Genomic DNA, 10075 nt, shown 5'->3' on the forward strand with positions numbered 1-10075 from the left:
ACGCAAGTGTGTCGTGCACGTGGACCCCTGACCCAAACAACAAATCGCCCACCGTACCTGAAGATACCATCTTCTCGTGCAACTGATCTGAACGACGTTTCCGATACTTCCCCCTCTCCGCGGGGCTTTATTTCTCGTCTCCTTAGTTTTACCCTGTTCCCCTAGAAGCTGTCGCCGGGTTTCTGGGTCAGAGTGAACATGGCGTGAGTTTTGTTGATTCACCGCTTCAACGCCCAAAGCGGCGGAGACTGACACTTTAATGTCTGGCATGCAGGTCATCTGGCCCTAACTCCTCCAACACCTCCATCAAGGGTGCGCATATCCTCCTGGAGACTAATGATTCTGTTTCGCGAGTGGTGTTACTGACCAGTTCTCCGTAGTGGTTGCGAGGTTCCGACCGCAAAATAAAGTTGAATTGTCCTCTGGAGGAGAACCCATTGTAGATTTCGAAAATGAGCAATCATGTCAGATCAATGTGCGTGGTTTCGACCGATAATTCCTCCTTTAGGATCCTTCTTCTGGGTGTCAGTTTGGAATATCTAACCGATGTACAGTCCAGAGAAGGTACCGGCTCCTTCACTTTCGACCGAGTCTTTCCCATGGACTCGAAGCAAACGGACATCTTCGATTTTTCTATCCGACCCACAGTCGACGATATATTGAATGGATATAACGGAACGGTTTTTGCCTATGGTCAGACTGGTGCGGGTAAGTCATATACGATGATGGGATCCGATATCGACGACGACATCGGCAAAGGTATCATCCCCCGTATTGTCGAACAGATCTTCGCCAGCATCCTTACTAGTCCGAGTAATATCGAGTATACGGTGCGCGTCAGTTACATGGAAATTTATATGGAGCGTATCCGCGATCTGTTGGTGCCACAAAACGATAACCTTCCCGTACACGAGGAAAAGTCCAGAGGGGTTTACGTCAAGGGCCTGCTAGAAGTCTATGTTTCTAGTGTACAGGAGGTGTACGAGGTGATGCGTCGTGGTGGCACGGCACGAGCAGTTGCTGCGACCAACATGAACCAGGAGTCGTCTCGTTCCCATTCCATCTTCGTCATCACGGTTACGCAGAAGAACCTCGAGACTGGTTCTGCAAAGAGCGGTCAACTATTCCTGGTCGATTTGGCTGGTAGTGAAAAAGTTGGGAAGACGGGTGCCAGTGGTCAGACACTCGAGGAGGCGAAGAAAATCAACAAGAGTCTCAGTGCTCTTGGTATGGTCATTAATGCGCTGACGGATGGCAAATCCACCCATATCCCGTATCGTGACTCAAAACTCACCCGAATCCTGCAGGAGAGTTTGGGAGGTAACTCAAGAACCACTTTAATTATCAACTGCTCTCCCAGTAGCTATAACGATGCGGAAACCATTTCGACCTTGCGATTCGGTGTGCGAGCCAAGGCAATCAAGAACAAGGCGAAGGTTAATGCCGAACTGAGCCCCGCTGAATTGAAGCAGCTGCTACGTAAAGCGCAGAGCCAGGTGATCAATTTCGAGAGCTACATATCGGCACTGGAGACAGAAGTCCATGTATGGCGGAGTGGTGAAAGTGTTCCCAAGGACCGATGGACGCCCGGCAGAAATGATGTTGTCAGTGCGACGAAGGCCGAAGCTCGACCGCGCCCTAGCACCCCGTCTCGCCTTCAAGAGGCTCGATCGGAAACCCCTCGTCCTGACTCGAGAGTTGGCGATCGCTCGAGCACCCCTAGTCTTGTACTTGAGAAAGATGAGAGGGAGGAGTTCCTCAGGCGCGAGAATGAGCTGCAGGATCAGATCGCTGAAAAGGAATCGCATATTGCCAATGTCGAAAGGGGTTTGCGCGAGGCACGGGAGGAGCTCCGGGCATTGAAGGAGAACTCGGCACGCTCGGGTAAGGACAACGAGAAGTTGAACACCGAAGTCAACGAGCTCCGGATGCAGCTGGAGAAGGTATCGTATGAAAGCAAGGAAGCTGCCATTACTATGGACGGTCTTCGGGAGGCCAATTCGGAGTTAACGACCGAATTGGATGATGTCAAGCAGCAACTTCTCGACGTGCGAATGAAGGCGAAGGAGACCAGTGCTGCACTAGACGAGAAGGAGAAGAAAAAGGCGGAGAAGATGGCGAAGATGATGGCCGGATTTGACCTCGGAGGCAATGTCTTCTCCGATAACGAGCGCAAACTTCAGGATCTCATCAACCGTGTTGATGCATTGCACCAGGTTAGCGAAGCGGGCGAAACCATTGCACCGGACGACCTCCTGGAGCTTCGCACGAGTTTGGCGGAGACCCAGGGTTTTATCCGGCAGGCGGAGTTGACCATGAATGACCGGGGCGAGCTGAGTGAGCTGCAGGACAGCCGCAGAGTAGAAGTTGAGCAGAAACTCGCAGACCTCGAGCAGGATTATGAGAAGCTTCTAGAACGCAACCTTGGAGAGGAGGATGTGGAGGAGATCCGGGAGAGACTAGAAAAGGTATATGTCACCCGGAAAGACGCCGAAATGCAGGCAGCCTCGGAACTTCGCAAGGAGATTGCGCGTAAGGATGAGGAACTCAGCAAGCTGCGTCAGTCTCTTGCCGACTCGCAAACTCGCGTGTCAACAAATGGGGCTGCGGGCAAGAACCTGCAGCAGCAGATTGCTGAATTTGATGCCATGAAGAAGTCTCTCATGCGAGATCTGCAGAATCGCTGTGAGCGTGTCGTGGAACTGGAGATTTCTCTGGACGACGCCCGCGAGCAATACAACAACGTGTTGCGCTCTTCGAACAACCGCGCCCAGCAGAAGAAGATGGCATTCTTGGAGCGCAACCTTGAGCAATTGACCCATGTACAGCGGCAGCTGGTAGAACAGAACAGCAGCTTGAAGAAGGAGGTTGCTATTGCAGAGAGGAAACTGATCGCCCGAAATGAGCGCATCGCAAGCTTGGAGAGCCTGCTCCAGGAGAGCCAGGAGAAACTCACACAGGCTAATCATCGGTATGGACTTATCTCATTTGCCTTCTGGTTGCCACCGTGACTAATCGCAATCGTCCCAACAGTTTTGAAGCTCAACTTACTGCTGTCAAAGAGAGACTCGAGGCTGCGAAGCAGGGCTCTACCAGGGGTCTTCCGAGTATGGATAGCGGCGGCAGTTTTAGTTTTGGCGGCTCGAGAATCGCGAAGCCGCTCCGTGGCGGCGGCGGAGGATCCGAGAGCAGTGCTCCGGTTGCCGGAGTCCAGTCCCAGGAGACGGGAAAGCGCACCAGCTGGTTCTTTGATAGACGATGATCCACGATTTCTCTTTTGTTGTTTATTTTATCCTTTCGCCGAAGATATTTGAAGAACATTCTTGACACGCCGATATCCCATTTTCATGTCTTCTCGTGCGATCTGTGCCGAGCATGTTGTGTGAATGAAGCTCCCTACTGCCTTATGTTTTCCTTTTTCTCGTTTCTTTTTCTTGTCCTCTTGTCTCTTCGTCTTTCCCCGTTTGAGCCCTTGGTACATTAGAATGAGCACCCAGCATGTGTCACGAGAGGCCTCTGGGTCTCGCCGATACCCTTGTACATGATGATAGAACGCATTCCGGCAGAGTAGTTGTGAAGGACGGTGGAATAGAGTATACAATACAAAACGATCTTCTACTGCAGGAGACCGGCCATATACACTCACTGTCCGCTGATGTGCAGCTTGATTGTTAGTCTGCAGTCAGCAAGTTACAATTCATTACGTGGTCTCTCTGTACCGAGTTAGGTAGACATGTCCTGATTAGTTCTACTATATGCTGCTCACTGCTATCTTACCTGTCGGGCAAGCATATCTGGCTACTAGGTGGTACTTATTCTACTCCTTGAAGTCTCTGTGCATGGCTAATTGATGAAACACACGCCCCAGCCGTACAAAGACATAAATTGTGGAAGCTTCTCCAATGGTATCAGAATAAATAGTTACAGATGCGTTCATTCCAAAGAACGAGGAAAATAAATGCAGCTACCGTTTCCAACCCTCGATCTTCTTCCGGCGCTTCTCAAATATTTGACCCACAGCTGCACCATCCCCGCGCGGCCCGTCGTCGCCGTGCTTGCGTTTCCGACTCCTATCCAGCGCGCCACCGCTTCCCTTAGCCCTGCGTGTAAGCCTTGAAATACGGTCTGCACCTTCAGTAAGGCCTCTCCATTCTTCACCTCCATAAGTGCCCTTGGCCTGGCCACCTCTTTTGGCTCGGTCCTTTTTGCTCTCCTTTGCCAATCGGATAAAGTTGGTTTCTTCATAGGTTGTTCGTTCTGCTTCATGTTCCCTTTCCTTCTTCGATTTGGTGTGCCTGCCACCGTGCACGATTGTACTGCCAATGCTAGGCTCCGCCATCGGTGCGGACGACATCTCCGCATTGACGAACTCATCGATAACGGTCGACCGGCGTGGACCACGTTCCCGACGTTCTCTGGTTTCGGTAGTGGGAAGAGCTGTCGGCATGATCTTCGGTGGGCGATAGATGCCATCGCTGGGCGCATTCTTGGTAGACTTCTCTGCCCGCGCTTCCGGTTCGACTTTCTTCGCAAAGGCTGAGATATTGGGCCGGTATGCCATCTCATCGATATCTTCCTGATCATCATCACTTCCTTCCGCGCTATCCCCTTCACCATCGCTTGAGTCCTCCGATGCCGACTCATTGTCGCTGCCAGAATCTTCTGCTTGGGTTGCCTTGGTCTTCGCAGCGGTGCGTTCGGCTCTTTCCGCATCCTCAGCGGCCTTAACCACTTTGTCTATTTGATACTTAAGTCGTCCCTCTAAAGGCCTCACACCGCGGTCCAGGTAAACCCGTAATTCTGCGAGCTTTTTGACGGTCTCCTCTCGCAGGGACTGATCTGCTTCAGCATCGCTATCACGATCTTTTGATAGTCCACGCAATTGAAACAGCACCAGAAAAACGAGATTGTGTATATAGGAGAGAAGCAAGTCGCTCTTGGTATCTAGCAGCGATATACCATCTTGCGGAGGTTCGATTGACACCTCCGAGGGTGTATCTCGCTTGTCCTTGGGGAGGGATGATCCGGCAGTGGTGAGACAGCCAGTAATAGTTTCCAATAAGGCAGAAATATTTTGCAGACCGGAATTTTCCGGCTGTTGCGTAGCGGTCGCCATTGCGATGTGATGGGTGGCTCTGTTTCGTTTCCACTTGCGATCTTCACACCGAAGGGAAATTTTTGGATGTCTTATCAACACGTGCCGATAGTCACCTCGAGGGACCCATCACGTGTGCCAAGACCGATAGCTGGCCTCATCGTATCCGTCGCAGCCGTCGGTTTTGCTCCATCAATCTAATCTCCGTTTAGCTCAACGCTTGACCTACCTCGAGGTAGCGGTTTTCCCTTGGTACGCCAACCATCGCAGTACCCGCCCAATGAGCCACTGAAATACCTTCCCTGGAGTGGCAACTGTAGACTTGTATGTCACTCGAATGCATTCTTAGTACAACATAGTATCCCAGAGCGACGGGCGAGCTAATCTTACGCTTTGTTATTGTACAGAAACGCCCACAATGGCGTTCAGCAAACGAACATTTTCCCTATATTCCCTTCTTCTTGCGGCACCCTCTTTCACAACAGCATTCTACTTACCGGGTGTAGCACCCACCTCGTACGACGAAGGACAATCGGTGCCGCTGTATGTCAACCATCTCACCCCAGGGCTTGCGCAACAGGACGAGCAACTTCATTCCGTGTTTTCATACGACTACTATCACCCCGCCTTTCACTTCTGCGCCCCAGAAGATGGACCCAAATATATACGCGAATCGCTAGGGAGCATTTTGTTCGGGGATCGAATTCAATCGTCACCCTTCGAGCTCTTTATGGGCAAGAACGAAACATGCAAGGCTGTCTGCAAGGAGGAGGCCAAATTCGATTCCCGTAGCGCCAAATTTACTAATCGGAGGATTGTACAAGGATACAACTTCAATTGGCTTGTGGATGGACTCCCCGGCGCCCAAATCAATGTGGAATCTGTCACCGAGGCCAAATTCTATAACCCGGGCTTTGCACTAGGATCATTGAACGATAATGGGCAGGCGGTCTTGAACAACCACTTTGATATCTTTATTGAGTACCATGCAGTAGGGTACGGAGCCAAGGACAAGTATCGGGTTGTCGGTGTGCTCGTTCAGCCCGACTCCCGTGGGAATTCCAAGGTTCAGGGAGATGGGAGCGTGGACTGCGGATCCAGCGACGTCCCGGTTATTCTGGATGAGGATAGTGAGACTGGCGTCACTTGGACATACAGCGTGTACTGGCGTGAATCATCTACACCCTGGGCTACCCGCTGGGATAAGTATCTGCATGTCTACGATCCGAAAATCCATTGGTTTTCCCTGATAAACTCCGCAGTGTTCGTGGTCTTCCTGGTCGGCATGGTGAGCATGATTCTAATTAGGGCTCTCCGGAAGGATATTGCCCGGTATAATCGGCTGGACATGATTAACCTAGAGGATTTGGATGGAACGTCGGCCGCTGTGGAAGATGGTATCCAAGAGGATTCTGGCTGGAAGTTAGTACATGGGGATGTCTTCCGATGCCCGAAATCTCCTTTGTTGTTGAGTGTACTTGTTGGAAACGGTGCACAGCTTTTCATGATGACGGGCGCCACAGTTCGTAAGTTTTTTGTCGTCTTCAGTGGAGATGACGAGTATTCATACTAATGCGGCTTGTCTAGTTGTCGCTCTCTTTGGCCTTCTATCCCCAGCCAACCGTGGTTTCTTAGCCACAGCCACCCTTCTCATCTACACACTGTTTGGGTTTATTGGTGGTTACGTGTCCGCCCGAGTATACAAATCTTTCGGCGGAGAAGCTTGGAAGCGCAATATTGTCATGACCCCCGTGCTTGTTCCCGGTTTTATTTTTAGCACCTTCTTCTTGCTTAATCTGTTCGTATGGGCGAAAGGCTCCAGCGGGGCTGTGCCCTTTGGTACTATGCTAGCTCTCGTTGCGATTTGGTTTGTCATCAGCGTACCGTTGAGTGTTGCGGGTAGCTGGCTTGGATTCAAGCAGCGTGTATGTTTGCCCCGCTTGTGATGTTTATGATATACTGGACTGGGGCGTGTGCTGACCCTTTTTCTAGGCTGTGGAAGGGCCCACGAAGACGAATCAGATACCCCGCCAGGTCCCTCCCATGACTGGCAGTCTTCGGACCATCCCTTCGTTGCTGCTAACAGGTATTCTTCCGTTCGGAGCGATCTTTGTGGAGCTATACTTTATTATGACGTCGCTTTGGACCAACAAGATCTACTACATGTTCGGTTTCCTGTTCCTCTGCTACGGGCTGATGATCATCACAACTGCGGCTACGACGGTGCTTTTGGTATACTTCCTGCTGTGCGCAGAGAATTACCGATGGCAGTGGAGGGCATTCGCTGGCGCCGGAATGACTGGTGGTTATGTCTTCCTCAACGCACTGCTTTTCTGGGCAACCCGAGTGAGCTTTGGTGGTTTTACGGGTGCGGTGCTCTATGTCGGCTACTCCGCGCTGATTGGCTTTGTTGTTTTCATCTTGACTGGTAAGTTCTGAGCTGTCTTTCCATATCGGTTCCACCGCCGCCAACTAATTCATCCACAGGCTCGATCGGCTTTTTCGCAAGTTGGGCATTCGTACAGCGCATCTATGGCTCCATCAAGGTTGACTAAGTGTCTTACCGCTGTATCTCCTCAATTGACCAGACACCGCGCTTGGCGGCCTCTCCTCTTTACCTCCGCGCCATTTAGAGTGATGGAGGCTCTTTTCTTTCCCAGTCTTGTTCCGATATCCCCTGTATAGCTTGCGCGAATTCGTATTTCCTTTGCTAACCCCATCCGATGCATTGTCCACGACCTGTACATAGAGTATACGAGAATGCTGTTTCCATGCTTGGAAGATTGTTTGGCGCTAGTGGAGCGGGTGGGATTTGATACATTCATGTGCACAAACAAGGTGAACCGAAACGTATTGTATGATATATGAGCAAAGCCATTGAACACGGTACCAAGTAGAGATATCCTGGAGTGGCATATAGTAACTTGACCAAGCTACGACGTGGATCCCTAGTGCGTCAGCTGTCGTGCGTCTTCCCCCCTTGGCGGTCAAAGGTCTGGACCCGCGGCTCCCCGATGTTGAACGCCACTACGCAGTCTTCTTTCCCCCCGGTTTCTATTTTCCCATTTCCAAATCTCGCCGACCGGAAATTCAAATCGTTCCTGGTTCCCTGGTCTACGTTAAATCTCTCGTGGTTTGATTCTGTCTTGGTCTGGTCTGCCTCCTTCATTCATCCAGCCTTCAATATAGTGAAACGAGCTCTCTCCGACCACGGGGGCGCACGATCTTATCGGCCCAAACCTCGTTTACCCCGCGATCTTCCGCAGCTGCATCTTGCACTCCCCTCCTCAGCGAATAATAGATCGGAACCGCCTGTGAAATCAAGATTTCTATAAAAGGTTCTAGGTGATCATTTACCATAAATTTGGAGCGGTCTTACAGCGCGTGTTGTGACCATGGGTAAATCGTAAGTGCGCGTGCTTCCCCGTTTTGCGTACTCTTCACGGACATGAGAATACACATCCAGAGCGGGATGCCATGCGCAGGCCCTGTTCTATCCTTACTGAGGGTGAGGATTGAATTGTCTCGCTTGTCGTCGCATTTGGTTTGTCCGGCTCGCTTCCGTCCCTCTCTGCGATGCCGTGAGTTCCCTCACTGGCTGGTCCATGTGCGCTAACACCGATGACCGGACAGTCAGTCGAAGCTTTCCCCCACCCAGCTCGATGAGCTCCAGAAGGCTACCCATTTTGATAAAAAGGAACTGCAACAATGGTATAAAGGTGCGCTGACACGTGCTTCACTCTATGTCAAGAGGTATTTGGGCTGACCGAGGCTTTTCGGTGTAGGGTTTTTGAAGGACTGCCCCTCGGGGACCTTGACCAAGGAGGAGTTCCAAAAGATCTACCGACAGTTCTTCCCTTTTGGCGATCCGTCATCATTCGCCAATTATGTGTTCCGTGTCTTCGATTCGGATAATAGCGGGATGATCGATTTCAAGGAGTTTATCTGTGCATTGTCGGTCACATCCCGGGGCAAGATGGAGGATAAGTTGGATTGGGCGTTTCAACTGTATGACATTGATGGCGATGGTAAGATCACGTATGACGAAATGCTCGCCATCGTGGAGGCAATCTATAAGATGGTATGTCAACCGCTAGCTCCGAGTGGATGCTGTGACCGAGGGCTGATGGATGACTAGGTCGGCTCGATGGTGAAACTTCCCGAAGATGAGGACACGCCCGAGAAACGAGTTCGCAAGATTTTCCGTATGATGGACAAAGATGAGAATGGCAGCCTTGACATGGAGGAGTTCAAGGAGGGTAGCAAGCGCGACGAGACGATCGTGAGCGCCCTGTCTTTGTATGATGGACTGGTATGAATGGGTGGTGGTCGCACCTGTATGTTTCTTCTCCCATGACCTCTCAACCTTTTTCTACTTTTCTCTCTCGGCGAATCCGGCGTGGTCGGGATTCTTGGTTTCTTCTTCTTCTTCTTTTTTTTTTATCTCAACGTAACCATTTCTGTCTTGTGTTTATTACCTTTTTTGTTTCTTTTTGCGTCTAGGATTCCCATTACTGCCTGCCCCTGTGCTTGTCGACCCAGTGCCCCGTATTGGTGGCATCCTGGTCGGACCGCTTCTCCTCTACTCTTTCTCCCCGTCCAGATGGAATGTGCTAAATTCTGGCCTCATCTTTCGGGGGCCCTTATCATGCAAAACCACAGGCAACGTTTCGTCTCGTTGACACCATCGGCTTTGATTGACAAATTCATGTCTTTTCGGTTTGTAGAAAAGAAAGCACGATATGGTTGATTTGTGTTTCTGCCTCTCATGTTGGAATGTTTTGCACGCATTTGCATGATTGAGTCTTTTGCAATGCAGTTTTTAGAGTTGAAATTTTTCCGAACCTACTGTGTACAGAGATTCAGTATACATACAGAGAGAGATATATATATGTACATTGTGCCTACCTTCAAGACCGTGGATACCTGAGGTGTCCACAATTAACTAGTCTCTAATGTGTGTTACTACAGACGCAATAC

At 50.7% G+C, this 10075-nt stretch overlaps 4 protein-coding genes across 4 annotated transcripts; 3 read left to right on the top strand and 1 right to left on the bottom strand.

Moving 5' to 3' along the window:
• Positions 1 to 452: 452 nt before the first annotated feature.
• Positions 453 to 3262, top strand: BDV37DRAFT_285027 (putative kinesin family protein (KinA); the record flags this gene model as incomplete). Its single annotated transcript, XM_032087630.1, has 2 exons — positions 453 to 2971; positions 3034 to 3262. The coding sequence occupies 2 exons, from the start codon at positions 453 to 455 to the stop codon at positions 3260 to 3262; spliced, it is 2748 nt and encodes a 915-aa protein (XP_031939377.1).
• A 351-nt stretch (positions 3263 to 3613) lies between these two features.
• On the bottom strand, positions 3614 to 5315 carry lcp5 (small subunit rRNA maturation protein LCP5). The gene has a single exon (XM_032079236.1). The coding sequence runs from the start codon at positions 5114 to 5116 to the stop codon at positions 3965 to 3967; it is 1152 nt and encodes a 383-aa protein (XP_031939378.1). The 5' UTR covers positions 5117 to 5315; the 3' UTR covers positions 3614 to 3964.
• BDV37DRAFT_164925 (transmembrane 9 family protein) lies at positions 5316 to 8090 on the top strand. Its single transcript, XM_032079237.1, has 4 exons — positions 5316 to 6621; positions 6683 to 7020; positions 7088 to 7523; positions 7583 to 8090. Exons 1-4 carry the CDS (start codon positions 5514 to 5516, stop codon positions 7648 to 7650), a joined length of 1950 nt encoding a protein of 649 aa, XP_031939379.1. The 5' UTR covers positions 5316 to 5513; the 3' UTR covers positions 7651 to 8090.
• Positions 8091 to 8377: 287 nt separating this feature from the next.
• On the top strand, positions 8378 to 10075 carry BDV37DRAFT_164546 (EF-hand domain-containing protein). Its single transcript, XM_032079233.1, has 4 exons — positions 8378 to 8501; positions 8729 to 8814; positions 8881 to 9176; positions 9234 to 10075. The coding sequence occupies exons 1-4, from the start codon at positions 8491 to 8493 to the stop codon at positions 9411 to 9413; spliced, it is 573 nt and encodes a 190-aa protein (XP_031939380.1). The 5' UTR covers positions 8378 to 8490; the 3' UTR covers positions 9414 to 10075.

The sequence above is a fragment of the Aspergillus pseudonomiae genome (genome assembly GCF_009193645.1).
Source record: "Aspergillus pseudonomiae strain CBS 119388 unplaced genomic scaffold BDV37scaffold_55, whole genome shotgun sequence".
Taxonomy (NCBI): domain Eukaryota; kingdom Fungi; phylum Ascomycota; class Eurotiomycetes; order Eurotiales; family Aspergillaceae; genus Aspergillus; species Aspergillus pseudonomiae.